The 18,272-nt window shown below is 28.2% G+C and overlaps 1 protein-coding gene across 1 annotated transcript in view; it reads right to left on the bottom strand.

Moving 5' to 3' along the window:
* Positions 1 to 18,272, bottom strand: part of LOC107437211 (BAR/IMD domain-containing adapter protein 2) — a 133,064-nt gene that overhangs the window by 17,718 nt on the left and 97,074 nt on the right. Inside the window, exons 4-9 of the mRNA XM_043043135.3 lie at positions 11,311 to 11,372; positions 10,295 to 10,366; positions 8,598 to 8,726; positions 6,887 to 6,952; positions 5,118 to 5,204; positions 907 to 1,017 (exon numbers count right to left, since the gene is read on the bottom strand). Coding sequence (XP_042899069.1) covers positions 907 to 1,017; positions 5,118 to 5,204; positions 6,887 to 6,952; positions 8,598 to 8,726; positions 10,295 to 10,366; positions 11,311 to 11,372 — 527 coding nt within the window. The remainder of the gene's footprint in view (positions 1 to 906; positions 1,018 to 5,117; positions 5,205 to 6,886; positions 6,953 to 8,597; positions 8,727 to 10,294; positions 10,367 to 11,310; positions 11,373 to 18,272) is intronic.

An 18,272-nucleotide genomic window follows, 5' to 3' on the forward strand; every position in this document is an offset into this window, starting at 1 on the left:
TTTAGTTCAAAGTTCCTTTGACAGATAGTTCCGCACGTAAGTGTGTAAATAAAAAAATAGAAAAATTTTTTAAAATTACATCGCGGTAATTCGAAAATTTTTAATGAATGAATTTTACATTACAATAGTTGCGAAACGTCTAATATTAGCCTATCGCTATGTGTATCGATAGCCTATCTCTATGCCTATTTCTCTGCTAGCCCATCTCTACAGCTAGCATATCGCTATGTAATTTTTTTAGTATTTTTCTTGACAGATGACATTGCATTTATTCTAATCATACTTTGTACATTCGAAATTGAGATTAAAATAAAAGTTAGTTCATTTTAATTTATTTCTCCTCCTCTTTCTCTACCTGTCATACGAAATTAATGTAATAATTTCCTAATGTAAAAAATAACCTGTTATAATAATAATAAGAACTTAAAATTCATTTATTATTGTAACTTTGAACGTACATTGAATTGTGTTCGGATAAGTAAAGTGTTGAAAAAGCGCGAAGAATTTTTTTTATTCCCTAAAGCAGTTTTAGAAACATAAGGAAATAAACAGAAAGCAAAATTAATAATAAAGTGACCAAAACTTTCGGACGCTTGCTTTCCTAACTTAATTTTTCTATATCATATTTGTAGATTATTCAGATCATATTTTTCAGATTGTGATTGCTCACATTTATTAAGACTTCTTTAAATCTAAATCCGTAGAAAGAAAAGTTTCAGAAGAAAGAAACATTATTTTGCACCAGAATCCGCAACGTAAAATAGGATATGTAAATATTTTTGACAGATCCCTATTACATTCATTATTTATTTATTTATTTTTTGTGCGTAATGTAAAAATAAGTAGATTTTCATTTTTTTTTTGGTCCTCACAAATGTGCTTTAAAGAAATAACATTTTTACGTACCTTATAGGTGTTTGTTGGTGGAAATAATTTGTCAATAGGTTCTGGTAAAGATTCTCTACTTTTGGCAATTTCTTCCCATTCTTCTAAATGGTGTTGCAACATGGTTTGGCCCTTTTAAAACATAAATCATGTACAAGTGTTCTTATTTTACAAAGACAATTATCATTATTTAAATATTCCATAGAAAAAAAAACATTCATTCCCGTTTGGATTAGGAAAACAAATTATGTTTAACGATTGTCCGCAGATTGCCTAAAATAGTGAGAGAAAAAAGTATACATCTACCCAACCTCTCAACTTACAACACTCCTCTTTGAAACTCGATGGAAAAAAGGTTTGAAAGACATAAAAAAAAAGCTTGCTCTATCAGAAATTTATACATAAGGAAAAGAGTTCAGAGTTATTATAAATATCCTCCCAGATTTAACACGCAGTAACATCTAATACACATACTTTGTTGTTGTTAAAACAAGTAAAGGTCTTTGTGGAGGAGTAAAATTAACATTACGTACTATTAGTTAGTGATAAATGAGGTTTTGCAGTAATTTTGGTAGTGATAAATATCGTTTAATAATGCAGTGAAAATAAAAATCGCAATCGAATTTGCAAACAGTTTTTTTTTTGCGTTGGAAAAGTGTAGTTAGTTGTTTTTCTCGTCACATTATTCCATCAACAGTGAAAAGGTTTCACAGTGAAGCGGAAAAAAAGAAATTTTTGCTAACGTTTCAAGCAGGCTTAAATAATAGTACTGGGAAAGTGGTTGCTAGGTTTCCTTTTGCGTCACATTACTCTTACGGCAGTGAAACAGTTTTACAGTGAAATGGAAAGAAACATTTTTGTGGACGTTTCAAGCAGGCTTAAATAAAAGTGTTGGGAAAGTGGTTGCTAGGTTTTCTTTCCCGTCACATTACTCTTACGGCAGTGAAACAGTTTTACAGTGAAATGGAAAGAAAAATTTTTGTGGACGTTTCAAGCAGGCTTAAATAAAAGTGGTTGCTAGGTTTTCTTTTCCGTCACATTTCTCTTTCGGCAGTGAAACAGTCTTACAGTGAAATGGAAGGAAACATTTATATTAAAGTTTCAAGCCGGCTTAAATGATAGTGCGATAGGCTATTATTTAAGCCTATTATTAATAGGCTTAAATAACAGCGACTGGGAAAATGTTCATTAGTTTTTATTTTACGCCAGATTACTCCTTCGGCAGTGAAACAGCTTTACAGTGAAACGAAAGAAACACATCATTTTAGTTAGCGTTTGAAGCAGATCTAAGTAATACCACTGGGAAAGTGGTTAATATTTCGAAAAAAACATGTATGATGATCAAATATAAATTATAATCGGCAAAATTATATTATAAGTAAAGCACATGGATGTATTTCTTACAAATTAATTACATCAAAGAACTTATGATTTACAATATAAGCATCAATAAAAAAATAAAGAAATTCACTATGCCATACGTATGACTAAATGAAATAAATGCATAGAATATTTTTATTTCAATTAGTTAAAGACATTTTTCGATCAATTTTTGATGAACTAAATCGTTCTGCCTAAATTTATTTAGATAGTACATAAAATTTGTATGTTAGTTTGGAAAGTTCTCTCAAAATTTCGTAGCGAGTTACAAACGTTAAGTAATTGATCTTAGTACAGTTAAAACTTATAAGCAAAACTTAAAAATCTGAACTATAGGAAGTGGTTAATTTTATGAATAAAAATTAGACATTATTAAGTGAAAAAAAGATAAACATTAATAAATAAAATTATATATAATGTCTAAAAATATTCTGATTTCGTTTTAAAACACTTACAATGATGACCTTGGACAGCAGCAAGAAGATTTAGCAATAATATACTTAGAAACATAAATAAAGACTAGTAAGTATAAAATTCAAAAACAATTTTGACCTTCATAAATTTCGTAATCTCTTGGGGGTGGCCTAGATATGGTACGAAAATAAGAACACCGATTGTTCTCCAATTTATTATCATATTTCTGCAAAGATATAATTATGAAACACATAAAACGAAATATCTCATGAAATGTATGGTCGTCATAGAGAGTCTATGAAAACACAGAAATCACTGCCCTGTTATTGCCACAGATAATAAAATGAAACATGCAATTTTATCATTTTATTATTGGCAACGGCTCTCACGGGAATAATTCCGACAGTCCATTCTTTCGTCTTGTTTATTTTCAAATTCATTTATTGATCAATCATTTTCAAAGGTCCCTAAAATAGACTAAAGTAGATCATGAAACATTGAAAGTTTTAGAGCTTTAAAAATGTCTTAGCTTTTTTTAGTTTTCAATTATATTTATAATTTCTAATTACAGCTAGTGCTTTGCTAAGGCCTTTCAAAATATACAAAATATATCCTATTACAATTAATTTAAGGATCTATGTAGTTCTGATTTTAGCGAGAAAACATCAATTCAAACTTTATTTGCACTTCCTAAAATTTTTTAATTTTTAACTTAGAATTCTAGATTTTTTACAGGAATTAAACAAATTTATGCATTATTTAAGTTCAGACAATTTTGTAAAACCATGTGAAGAACTTTTGTAATTAAATTTTCTTCAGAGTTATAATTTGAAGTTAAACATATTATATGACATCTTGTGTGCAACAATAAAAGTTATTTATTGATGATTTGGAACTACTTTTTATAGGCAGTTAAATATGTTCTAATTTAAAACTATACTAGCTCCAAATAACTGAAAAATTAAAAACAAATGATTAAAAAAAAATTAGATTCTTAAAAAAAATATATTGATTAAAAAAATATCAAATATTTAAAAAAAGTATTCAAGTGCTACTATAATTTCAATCAACATGCTATACTTAAAATAATTACAAAGGTTTTCAGAAGTCGAGTAATCCTGCGTCAAGAGAAAGAATTTGAATTCAGATTTAAAGACTAAACTTCAAATAAAAATGTTTTTAAACAAAATACTTTATTTGACAGACGGTTTCCAATTAGAAAATAGGTGCATTTTCTGTTTTCAGTGAGCGAGTTTCAGAATTTTTGCTGTAACTTTAAAAGATCGTTTTAAATATTATCTTATACTTGGTATTCAATTGGTAAAAGGATGAATTTTTTTTAAAAATTTGTTAGGAAAAAATCCCTAGAACTCTTAAAAATACTAACCTATGTTAGCCTTAAGTACAAGAAGAAAAATGAGGAAAAACAATTCTTTAATAAGGCATGTAATTTATTTATTGTTTATTTAGTATAAAATCACATTAATTTTAGTAAACATTTATTTACGTAAAGGAAGAAAAAAAACTTTTTTTTAAGGAATGAAAAGCATATTAAAGTATATAGATCGTCAAAGAAAACCAACAAAATTTGTTAAAAAACTTCTTAAAAGAAAAACATTCGCATAGGTCTAACTTATAAAATCACTTCACAAATTAGTACTATTTATTTTCTAATTTGTGGCCCATTTCTAATTGAATCGTATTTAATAACTCAGATTTTAAATTTTCTTAAAAAAGAGAGCATGCCAGATCGTGGGAGTACATCAAATATATTTTAAAATACAGAAATATAAGTTTCCAAAGTATATTAATATAGGAAGGTTTAAATTAGGGTTGACCTAAAACAATAAAAATTATTTTTTTACAAATCAATTTCGGTACAAAAACAAATAAATAAATCCAAATAAATTTACAAAATTAATTACAAATAATACTACTTGAAGGATAACTACATTCATGTAGTTTAAAAAATTCAAAACGGAATCGAATTTGAGTACTTATGAGTACAGCAAGTTATTGGTAATTCTGAAAAAAAGTTACAAACATTGTATTATATAAGCGCTAATTTTTTTTAAAAGTTTTGTATTTGTAACATGATAAAATGAAGATTCAAATATGTAAAAAATGTATTAAGCTTATCAAAATCGTGGTAAAATTCATTAAAAAAATAATCCTTTATTTAGGTTGTTCCCCTTAATGGGAATGTAATTCCTTGAGCAACAAAAATCAATTAAGATTCCTTACAAGGGACATTAGCGGCGAAAATAAAAACGAACAATGAATAACATTCAATTCGAATTAATTTAATTAATCAATATTATTGTAAATGCCGACGTCCAATGTTTGAACAAGCGCTTTGTTCGACAAATCGATGATTAATCGCGAGCACTTAATCATCGGAATAAGGCTGTCAGCCCCACAAATCAAAACATAATTACCTGAGAATGATAATGCAAATCATGCTTTGTTAGAGAACACTGTCGCTCCAGAACAAAGCCGTACCGCCGCCTCTCTTGTGTTATAGCCTATAAAAAAACATTCGAAAAAACAAAGAGATTAAAGAATTAGAATATTTTTTTTCTTCTTTTGTCTGTTACATTATACTGGTTAAAAAGAATTATGATGCCTATTTGGATAAAGACTTAAAAAATAGTTATTATAAAATAGTTTATTTAACGCAAAATCAGAAAATGGAATATTAAATAATTTTTTTTTAATTATCAGAGTTTTGCGTATTAAGATGCAATCTAAAGTTCAAATAAAAGCAAGCCATAAAGTTATTTAGAGTAACACATTTCTTAAGTTACGGAATAAGATAGAAAAAAGCACTTCCTCAGAATTCTCCAACATTTGAGATTTATGCACAATATTTTTTTACAGTGGTAGAGAACCAAAGCAGAAATTTTGAAAACAATTTGAATTTTTTGAAACTTTTACTGAAACTTGACAGCATAAAACAAATCTTTAACTGACTTTTTATATATATGTTTAAGTAATTTATGTGTAGAGAGGAATATTCTTTAAATTCTAATTCATTAAAATGAATAACAAACTTCTTTACAAGTGGACAAAATAATTAAATCCTTATTTATTAAAATATCAAAACATCGCGGTGGCTCATGGGATGGATAACTCGCCTCCCAGTGAGATGACTTGATTTCGAATCCCAGCAATGACTTGTCAATACGAATTCCGTATTCGGCTCACACCGATCACAGTGTTAGACTGATCATGATTATAGTCCCCTTTCAGTCAGGCTAACCCTGGGAGGTTTTAGTGCTTTTCCTCTTCATGCAACGGAAATGCGGGTTAGTTCCTTAAAAAAGTATGCATATTTCCTCCACGAATGCATATTTCTCCCAATACTTGATCCAGGAGTTCCCCAATCATCTGGATTAGGTTTAAAATTACATCGCTACGGAATTGAACATTAGTAGTAGTGAACTCAAAAATTGGGTCGGCTGTTCAACAACGGTTATAAAATAAAAAGCATTATAACATTGTCTTTGTTCCGACTAGATGAAATATTTCCCAAAATTACGGAAATTTGGTAGTAAGAGGTTATGTAAATATGAACTTTTGCAGGCAGATTAGAGCATTTAACTCCCAAAATATAGAAAGGGGTTAGCCAAAAGGGGGAATATATTCCAAACAGCTTAAGTAAATGGTCAAAACTTTAGGCTCCCCTATTTAACGTTTTCCGTTTACGTATTTCCTTACGAATACTTTTTAAGCATTTACTTAAGTATTTCCTTTTACGTAATTTACCAAATTTGCGGAACTATTTAAAGGAATGCTAAATTTTAGTATGAAATAATAAAGTTTGTCATGTGGCGAAATAGACAAAAAGTGAAGTTAAGGGGATAAAATTTTGGAACTGCTTTGCTGATTTACTTATCTGAAACATTATCCCCATTTTGGTAAATATTTGAGCAATTTAATTTTTGTGACGTTTTTCTTCGTATTGAAACACGAGTATGCGAGTATATTTGATATATAAATTACTATAAATAGGACGCCAAACACATGAAAACTTTAGTAAGAATAATAAGAGATATCACAATTGGAATTCTGGATTACTTTAAACATCAAAGCGCTATATTACATAATTATAAACCTATTAAAAATAGTTTACAGATAAAATATTTTAAGTTCACAATATATTTTTTAAAAATAAAAACTGCTCAATTGAAAACAATTATTTAACCTGTTTTAAGCTTCTTTCACAAAAACAGTCTAATTTCATTTTCTCCTCTTCCAACTGTTGCAAATTCTGAAAAGGAAAGAAGAGAAAATTTAGATTTTCAACATTACACAAAAACAGCTCTGAAGAAATAATAATCCTAAAAACTAATACATGATGATAGTCTTTTTAAATATATGTATTCTAAAAATTGTATTTTATTTGGGAAAGTTGGACAAAACCGGGTTCTAAGGTTTCTTTTTCTTTAGAAACTCCGCGAATAAAATTGATAAATCTTTTAATTCGAATGTCATTTTTCATCGAATTTTCAGATTATTTTTGACAGATTATTTCAGATATCATTTGACTGTTGGACCAAAGTATGTGATTATCAGGGTAATAAAGTAAGGACCGAAGTAAACTCTGTATGTGCGGCCCAAGTTACCACTCATTCTATGGTAGTTAATCATTTTTATATATGAACCAAAGTTATAGAAGAGTCATTCCATTTACATACTTCTACACATTACATTGCTTGTGTACACACACTACGTACTATATTGCTTTAACATACACTACGTAGTACAATGCTGATACACAACCTACGACATTTCTTGTTCATACATTACGTACTACACTGCTTGTACTACAGGACAAATTAAAGAAGGTTCTTCGATTTGAACATTACGAAGAAAGTATACATTGTCATTTGTCTCAAAAAAATTGTAAGCATCTACAGGTTTGAAACTACAAGTTTTTAGTAAGTAAGGCTTGGATGATCTAGATAGCTTTCATATTACCTACACAGTAAAAAAAAAGATGATGTATAGTAGTAATTTTTAGTGCTGAGGTAAACTAAGTTTTTTCACAGTGCCTTTAATCATACTTTTTTTTAATTTTCTTTGCATTTTTTATTATCATTTATTAACTTTTGTACACATATTTTACACGCATTGCAATCAATTTATGGCTTCATTTCAAAAATACATCATTTAAAAAAGCAGCACATTTTCATAACACATTTTACAGTAATTCTTTCGAACAATAGTTATTTTGTCAATTTTATATAAATTTTATCATGTGTTTATATAAAACACGATAACTACAGTTTTGCTTTAAAAAAATGCTTTTAATTTACATCAACGAGAAAAATTGTGGCTACTGTACACCAAAGTTTCTTACAGTGTACGTAATTTGAGAAATGAAACAATTTTCTGGTACAGATCCGTCCCCTAGTTAATTTGAACATTAGTTAGATAATCTATCGAATAAATGATTTCTACATTTTAGTGGAAATATATCAGACAGCCGAAGTGTAGTAAATGGTGACTGGAGCACGTTAAATTTGTCGGGTCACAACGTCCTCCATGTTCCCATAACAAATAATACCTCAGGGGTAATGGATTGAAAATCGATCATTCTTTGGTTTAGGTAAAAATTTCGATCTATGGATGAATGAATGTATGAATGGGTCCGCCCTATAAAAGGGTGTGACATATGGGCGTGGCAAAAAACGAGTTTTTGGCCAAAGATGGCGCCACTGGAAAACAAGAACAATCGCACCCCCAGTGCCTTAATAGCCTACGACAACAACAACAAGTGGTAATACATTTTTTTTCTTGCATTTTGAAGAGTTTATTATATTTTATTATATTAATTTATTATATTAAATTATATTATTAATTATTTATTATATTAATTGTATGACGGATAAAAAAGTGAAACACATAATTACTTTAATTTCTTTGTCTAGATTGGTTCCTTTACCCTTGTTTTTCTTCCGTTGTTTTTTCACAACTCCCACAGCTTTCATGTAAGATTCCTGGAGACACTTGTGTTGCTGAATAAAACGCTTCTGTTCACACTGAAGAGGAGAGGAAAAGAAGCAGAATTATAAAACAATACACACAAAAAAATTTTTTTTTCTCTTTTTGTTTTTTTTAAAAATTTCCAAGTGATGCAATTTTGATTTAAAATTTCTCGTTTTGGCTCCTTCATCTTTGCAATCAAATTTATGACGGAAAAAAAATGGCCCAAGCAGCACCAAAGTGTCAAATAATATATTGCTTAAACCATCTATATTTAACTGAGCAATTAAAATCTTCGTTTTAAAAGTTGATAAAGGGTACCTTATACTCGAAATTGGTACATACAAAATTACGATAGAAATAATTTTAATTAGAAAAACAGTCTTGTAGGTGCTTAATTTATTGTATTGAATAAAAATAACAATTATTTTCAAAGAAAAGAGGGATTTACTGTCTGTCAGTCACAAGATAATCTTTGCTGAAAGCAATTCTGAGACTTTAAATTTTGATTGCCAAACCATACTAATCATTAAATTTTTAGAATATAATAAAAATAATGCATTTGATTTTTAATTAAATGCAACTAGCCAATAAATTTTAAGTAGGCAATTTTTTAATGTGCAATAAATCGTTTTTATATTTTTCAGTGTATATTTGATTATAACTTAAATATTTTTTAAACGTCAAAACACCCTGAAGCTGACGAGGCATTTTGAATGTAACTATCTGAAAGGACAGCTTTAAGTGTAAAATTAAATGACAAAAACTAACTGCTAAATAATAAAATATGTTGAACATTGAGTAAGAATTGAAAAAAGAAAAAAAGGATGTTAACCTCAGCGCTAATGTCAAAAACGAAAGTGACATTTCCAAGTTTCTTTTTTAAACCAGCGAAGACATATTTAGAACTCGGCGCAAAGACGATACCAAATGAAAATTTTTTCCTATTCGAAGATAGTGGTGATAAAAGAATGTACTAAAAATAATTACTGTAGATGAATACGTGAAACCCTAAAATTAGAGGGTAAAAGTACAAAGACATTAAATTATAAGAAGCCTTATTCGGAAATAAGTATTTGGAAATGCACATATTTTAAGGCAGTTATTATTTCCTCAATAACAATTCGTCATCGATGTTCGTGATCGAGCTTTTCTCAGATAACGAATGAAAAATTATTAAAACTTTATTATTTAAAACGTTAAAATATAATTAAATGGTTGAAAAAACTCTTTTTGATAAAATAGATCTGTAAGCCAGCAGTTATCACTAATATTTTCTTTTAATTTTTTCAAAAAACAAACTCGTAAATGGGAAAAATTTCTTTTTCAAACGTATATCCCGAAAGGACAAAGTAAAAGTTTTGAACACTGTTTAGGATCGGAACTGATTCTTGCATCCATTGTCCGAATTTTAAGACAATGGCACAAACAGTACTGGAAGTTGTAAGAGAAGTACATACAAACCTTTTCTCTCATTGTTATAAAATATGAAAATCTAGATAATTTTCTCTAAAAAAATACTCACCCAAACAACTTAAATTATGAGGCTAATCATTATATTGATCCAACTTCGAATTAAATTTAATTGACGCTTGAAAATTCCAGAAAGTAAACAAATACTTACAGCTACAACTTTGGTATCCTTATCGATATTTGTCTCAAGGGGTACCAATAGATCCACGTAGAACGCTTTCAACTGAAAACAATAATAATGCAAAATCAATTTAATATTTATACTCTACAAACAGCTGAAAATGGAAATAATAATGCAAATAATAAAAAATCCTTCAAAATTTATAAATCAAAGTAAAAAAGTAAAAGTATATTATCAAAGTAAAAAAGTAAAAATGGTACATTTTACTGTAAGAATCACCATTTGATGAAGAATATACGCTAGTAAATAATATATTCAGGCAAGAAATGTTCAAGCTCAAAAATACCATACGATATTACTCAGTTTCGTTAATGCTTTTCCAAAAATTACATATTTTTGCCTATTAAAAAGAATCACAACTCTTAGAAATAGATGCAAGTCTTTAACAAAATTTTTTTTATTACATAAAGTAATTAAATTATATTAGCAATTTTAATATAATGGTAATTATAATATATTAGTAATTATTATATATTAGTAATTATAATATAAAGTAATTGGAAACTGGCATAATGAGGCGTAACTTTTACGAATTGGAGTAATGAAAGTATTTACTCAATTTCGTCGCGCATAAGCATTTAAAGCAATAAGATGGTTGTACCTTACGTTGTTTTTAAACAAAGTACTTGTAAAACAGCACTAATCTATCTGAGCAATAATAAATCTATCTGATCTGAATTATATACAAAATACTCTCTACTTAATTACAAATTAATGCATTATTGAACCTTAAATACTCAAAATACAATATTGACCCCTAATAAATACTTGAAATACAATATTGAACAAAAAGTAGTCGAAATGCAGAGTTCAAAGTTGTGGGAAAAAGAAGATTTTTCTGGAGGAGAGTAGCTCGCTATGCGCATTAGCAACGCATAAAAGCAGTAAATATTATGATTAGTAAATTTATAGCAACGATTGGGTTATGATTAGGATTAGACTTGAATGAAAAAGCATTTAAATGAAGTAAAAGAACACAAACCTACAATGTTAAGTTGCTGGGATTGAATTTCCTTGTGAACATCAACTAACTGCAACAATGCTGTACCTGCAATTGAAACGGAATAAAATTAAATTTATAAAAACATTTGTTACTTATTTTAGGGAGATAATATGAGAAAACTTAAATATTGGATGAAGGAATAGATTCCCAATTTTATACTAAATTTTAAACAAGAAAAGTAACTAAAAATGCGAAAAATCAAGCCATATCATGCATGAGCTAACAATTTCGAGGTAATAAAAGAGCATAATTTATTAAAAATAACAAAATACGTTCAAAACTCAATAATCGAAATGTTATAAAAAGGCAAAATCTCTCAGTATGTATCATAACATTAGATCATTCTAGATTTGTCCTGATGAGAAGCGTGTTTGCGTATACATTTATGTACGTGTTTGCGTATACATTTATGTGCGTGTTTACGTATACATTGAAATTTTAGGAAATGAATGAAGCTTTTGAACTAATATTTCATTTATGCTCTATTTTATTAAAATTCGTCAAAATCAATAATTTTCTCCATTTTTGTAATAATCTCTGAGCCACGACATGTCCATGAATTTATCAATATCCTGAAATTAATGATTATTATGTAGTAAAAATAATCATCAAAACTAATTAATAATTCTTCTTTTGTTTATAATCCATGCGTAATATAATAATCTATCTAAAAAAAGAAGTTTTTGGGTCAATCCAATGTCGCAGACAAATCAAATGCGGTTCCTAACTTTAATATGAACGCGTCCTAAAGGAATAGGTCTTCTATCCTCCATTTTCGTGCTAATATCATATTTTATAACCTGGTAATATAGTTATGAAAATATTTTTCAATCATTTTGGAGAGCTGTACCAAGTACATGGCACCTGTTTTCCCTTCTCACTTTATATGTTTCTATTTCCGTATTATTTGGTATTTTTTCAGAATTTTTACTTGGTAAAATTTGTGTTAATTTTCATGGGGTGGGGAGGATCATGTTACACTATTGCATTGATGTATTTTGCTTTGTCTATATTAATACAATATTAGAAAACACTATTTTTGCAGATCTAACCATGTGAGCTGATGGCAAGATTTTTTCTCGTTGTTTTTCACTTTTTTTAAAATATTTTCACTTAATTGTATAATTCAATTCTTCTCTTTTAAATCTTTCTTTCCTTCCTTGCTTTTTTTGCTTTTCTTCCATTCTTAATTGTCACTCAATTTTTAATATATATAGAACATATTAGGAAAATAGAACATATTAGGTAAAAAGGATTGTGGGAGCTGGTTTTAGATAAAGAAAGAAACAGAAGTATCTGGCATTATCCTAAGAGATTGTTTTTGCTCAGTACACTTTTAATTAAATATCCAAGATAGTATTTTATCGAAGATTTATTTATTATTAATATTTTTGTGGTCGAAATATATAGTCAAAATATTTCGACAAAGCATCATTATTATTATTATTATTTATGAAATGAATAAAAATTAAGAAAATGAATTGTTAATAAACGTTTAAGCCCATTTTCCCAATATACTGGTTTAGATATGAATAAACATTGTAGGAAAAAAAAATTTAAATCAATTCGAATCAGAACAAACATATTATTCTATTTTAAAATATAAGGGAATAAAACCGACAGCTCCGAGAAATAGAAAGCTTTTCTAAGCATGCACAAGAGAACAATAAATAAAAAAATTAGAGAAAACATAAATTACACTCTAAATTTAATCCTGTACTAAATTTTTAAAAGCACTGGAAATAAATTCTCAGTCATGTTGTTTCCTGTTTTCAAAAAAGAATAACTTCAACATTCTTTTCACAATTCTAACACGAAGAATTTAAAATATTTTTTTAAAGGAAAAAAAAAAAGAAAGCTGCGGAAAGGGAGCTTTTTTCCCCTTTGCAAAATGTTTTCCCTTTTTGGCGAATCTGGTTAAGGGATAAGAGCCCTAACAATCCACTATCGGGGAATTCGGGGTCAAAACATTTCCATCTTATGCATAAAATATTTGTCGCGGGATCTTCTTTTTTGATAAATACAGCAAAAGGGAAGTTTGAAAATTTCAGATTTCTTATTCAAAGAATTCATTTTAAAGCAGTTGCTCAATCTACTCCGCTCTCCCCTCCCATGTTTTTTTTAAATATTTTTTTTTATTGCTATAAGGAAAAAAATTGGAAATAAGAAATAAGCATAGTCACATGTAAAATGAACTGTTTAAAAAACATTTTTTAAGTAATTTTTTATTTTATAGTTTTACTTTAAAGGTTTATTAAACAATAAAATCAATAAAAATTTAATTCTTTGTTTAGACAATAATGAACAGCTACAAATACTGAATATAAAAATTTGTGACTCTTTTTCGCTTAACGTTAATTGTTTTTTCATTTTAGGTCTATTCTGTTATTGCCTAATTTCTTTTATAAGAAATTTTATAAATATTTTTGAAATTTACATCACTACTATCAATGTTTCCAGCAACATTGTTTTTCCCTTTATCTTTTCCTCGTATAATACTTTCCTTTAAAAATGTATTTTAATACAATTATGTGTATTTAGGAAAGAAACAATGTTTCAGACTAAAATTCTTGTTTATTTTACAATTTTACTATTTATGTTTTTCAAATATTTTTTATTAAGGTATTTTTCAGGTTATCAAAATTTGGGTGCAAGAGATAATAAAACTGACAAAAAACGCAAACATTTAACACTTTTACAAGACATTTCTAAAAAATTTTCTTATTTTACACCTTACCATCTACTATTGTAAAACTATTGTCTTTTTGTGGTAAAAGCTATACAAAAGCCACCAAGTCGTCAAACGCTGGAGTGATCGATCACTTTAACTGAGATCTAACACCTGTGGCCGATCCAGTGTTCTGTTCTTTGCTATTTTACATTTCATTATACTGACTTTAAGAATAGAATAATTTTTAAACTGTAAAATGTTATGAAGACGAATAAAACTAATCATCTTCAATAAATAAAAAGTAAAATGTCGTTGATTTCTGTTCTTCACGATATTTTTGAACTTAACACACTAGTTAAATTATCAGGGTCCACTCGAAAACTAAATTTTTAAAAGTGATTCTACAAAAGCAATTTCAAAAAACGATTTATTGTTAAAATCGTTTGCTTCGAAATACAGTTCAGAAAATAAGACGCATTAAGAGACTCCTTTTGTGGAATGGAATATTAGGTAATTCGTAAACTGTATTTTAATTAGAAAAAAAAATCAAACTAAGAAAAAGAGATTGTGGCATTTTTATTTCAAATTAAAATTGCATATATAAATACTACATTTTTCAAGTGCGGTGGCAAGTCAACGAACCATATGTTCGATTCGAAATTAATTCTAAAAAAACTGATCTTTCCGAATGTTGGCAGAATTCCACCGAGATGGAATTGAGAAGAAGCTATTCATTCGGCCCAAATGAATTCGGTGTCTCTGTGGGATGGAGAGACTAAATTAAAAGCATAACCATTTCACACTGCACACTCGGGGAAAAGGGGGGAGGGAAGGAAAGAAAAACATGATTAGAACAAGAGGGCTGATTATGTTACCCGCAGTTGTTCCCCCCAAATATCGAGTAAAGGAATTCTATGATAGGGTGTAAGGACAATTTTCCATCTTCCTTGTATTGGATGGAAACGTCTTTGGAGAGGGGGCTGCTATTACGTAATGGAGTTTTCTGTTTCGTACGTGCTGCTTTTTGTTTGGTAAGAAGAGCAGTAATAGCTGTTGCGTTCTTTATTGAAGAATTAAAAATATAGTGCCAATTACATGTCACTGAATAAAGATATACTTTTCGATAAAAATTTATTGTCCACATTATCATTATTGTATTTTACAACTGACCCATTTTTGAGTTTTCGACTATCAATGTTCAACTCCGTAGCCCCCTAATTTTTGATCAATCCAGTAGACAAGAGAGTAAGTGGATCGATATTTGGGACAAACTAACTTTCGTGGAGGACTGTTTGATGGAACTAAACCGCATTTGAGTAACAAGAAGAGGAAAAACGCGATAATCTCCCACGGTCAGCACGACCGTCAGGAAATTCTAACTATATATATATATATATATATATATATATATATATATATATATATATATATATAATATTGTTAACGAGTTTTTTAAAACTTGTGCGCTCCCTTCATGCTACGCCTACGCTCGTTTGAAACTGGTTGCACGTAGAAAAAAAGTTATTCAACTCCCCTCCCCCCAATTGACAGAACAGATTATTTTAGTTATTTCTCCGGCATTTGTACTCTCTATGGAAGAGATTTTTCAAAACGCTTTTTAAAAATTATGAAAAGTAAACAATTGGACATAAAGAAAAATTGCGTTACCTTATAAAGATTAGGTTTGATCTTAAAAAATGTACAAGCAAAAAATGGAAGTAATTTCCGAAAAAGACTCGAGATTAGATTTTTTTTTAAAATAAAAAACTTCCTTTCTATAAAGCGTGTTTAAAGCCATTTCTGCATTGTGTTCTGTAGCTTTACATTACATCTTTACAATGACTTCGAATATTTTTTGAATAAAAACATTTCAGTGAAATATCTTGAGGGAAAAAAAGGATTTGAATTTATGCATCAGATCCAAAGGGTTTTCATATCATAAGAGAAGTTTCCAAAAGGTATTCAGATAGACCTTAAGACAGTGGTTCCGAATTTTTGTCGACTATCTAAACTTGAACCATCTAGTTTACGTAGCATTGGCAAAGCCTTGCTTCATTTTTCAAAAAAAATAAATATATATAGATAAATAAATAATGGGTTGTTGAATTCACTTCCACGCATCGGCTTCCAGTTTAACAGCAATTTTTGGAGAATGAATAAGTTGAAATTGAATGTAATAAGCTGATCAACTATGATTTTTTTTAAATAAACTACTTTGAACTGTAAAAATAGTTAACAGAAAAAATTAATTTCTCATTCTTGAATTTGGATTTTTTTATTTTGAATTTTAAATTTCGATGAGAAGTACTGGTGCAATTATTTGTAAATGCATATCCTTTACGTAATTTTTTCGATATATTATTATTGGGAAAATATATGCATATTTAAATCTTAGCGATAGATGGGACCATTAAAAAACAAGAAATGAACCTTCTGTCTTAAATTCGCTTGCTTTCATCAGGCTTGCTGGTATTGGTAAGTAGCTTTAGAAACAACAACATGATTTTTGAAATTTACATTTATTTTTAAAATCAACAATCCATATTTTATTTAACATTTAGGTTAGTTTTTTAGAACTATTCAAGCAAAATATCTGTGGAAAAAAAGAAACAAATTTTTTCTAATAGCAATTTATTGAATTATTCAGGAAAAAATAAGCACTTATAAAAAATTACTAGATTCAACAATAAAGAAATTAACCAGATTCAATATGCTTCTCTGATAACCATTCTCAGCTTAACGAGTTCTTATTGTGCTCTAATTTAAGCAAAAGACATAATTTAGTTTGTTTTATTAATTTTATGCATACATTGGGAAACAAATGCAGAACTAAACTTAATGTCACTACAGACCTGTGAATTAATTTGTCTGGCGTAAAACCCAATTTTAAAACTATTTAATTAATAGCAAAGCGATAAAAAAAACATGCTCCCATTTAATATTTTAAGAATAATTATTTTTCTCTTTTTAATAAATATTTTCAAAATTGCTAATGAGCTTTGATTATGAAGTCGGAGTTCTGCTAAAAGGAGCTCGATCATTTAGTGTTCTTTTGTTGAAAAGAATTGGAAACTGCTGCAATAGTTAAACAGTAAATAAACAGACAAAAATACTATTAACAGGACATATTAATATATACTAAATATATTAATAGGTAAAATTATAGATTAGTAGTAATCGGTTTTTTTAAACTAACGTTGAAAATCAACAAGTCATATAAATGTGACAGTAATGTCACGATTTAATAATACTGACAAATAATTATATTAATATAATATATAAAAATATATTTAGATAAATAGGATAGATAATTAATATATTAAAAATAATCAAATTTCAGCACGGACGAAAATAAGTATGAAAATCTTACCAACTCCATCTATGATTACCATAGCTCAAAAATTTTTTCAGATATGTATCTCGAATGCAGATACAACAAAAATAGAATACGTTTAAAAAAAAAGATCACGATGTGCTAAATGTGCATATTTGAAAACTATATTGCAATTATTTTTCCTTTTAAAAAAAGAGGAATGCAAGAGAATGAATAATTCCTCAAAGTCATAAGATATAATATAATCACGGAAAAATAATTTTAAAATAACATAATTACTAATGCTCCGATTAAGAAATAATTCAAGCTCAAATCCTCGTTTTTTTTATTTTATTTTTTTTTTATTTATTTTTTTTTTTCAGCCACGGACCGGAAAGTTACATTTAAGGCAAGCAGGAAGAGAGAAAATTTCTACAAAACGAGCTTTGCTCCTAATAAAGAAGGCAGGGGAAACCCAAGCTAAAGAATTAAGACAGTAATTATTTTTAGAAAACTGATAAAAAATGAAGAAATGCTCTTTTTTTTGCTGCAACTCTCATTCATCATTGTCAGAATTCAAAATAATTTGTCCCCTTAGCAAGCATTCCAAAGAGTCTTCCATTCACATTCTATGAAAAAATGGTTCACGATTCATAATAAATCACATGTTAAAGTCATGTTAAAATTTATGGCTACACACTGTTAAATGCTTCGTTAACTTGAGGCGAAAGTAAGAAATTATATCAAACTAGTTTGTTCGGAAAATTTGAAATAGACGAAAACTTTTTGCACATTGTAACTATAAAACATACATAAAAAAAATTCGCTAGATGTCGCAAGTTTTAAAATATATTTTAATCATACATATTTTTTAAGAAATTATAACATTTACTCTGCTAAATGAATATTTTGTTTTTATTTTAGATTACAATACATGCTTTCCAATTTAGGCCGTTATAAT

This window comes from Parasteatoda tepidariorum, chromosome 2 (genome assembly GCF_982258835.1).
Source record: "Parasteatoda tepidariorum strain Cologne lab strain chromosome 2, Ptep-v5.0, whole genome shotgun sequence".
In the NCBI taxonomy this organism is placed as follows: domain Eukaryota; kingdom Metazoa; phylum Arthropoda; class Arachnida; order Araneae; family Theridiidae; genus Parasteatoda; species Parasteatoda tepidariorum.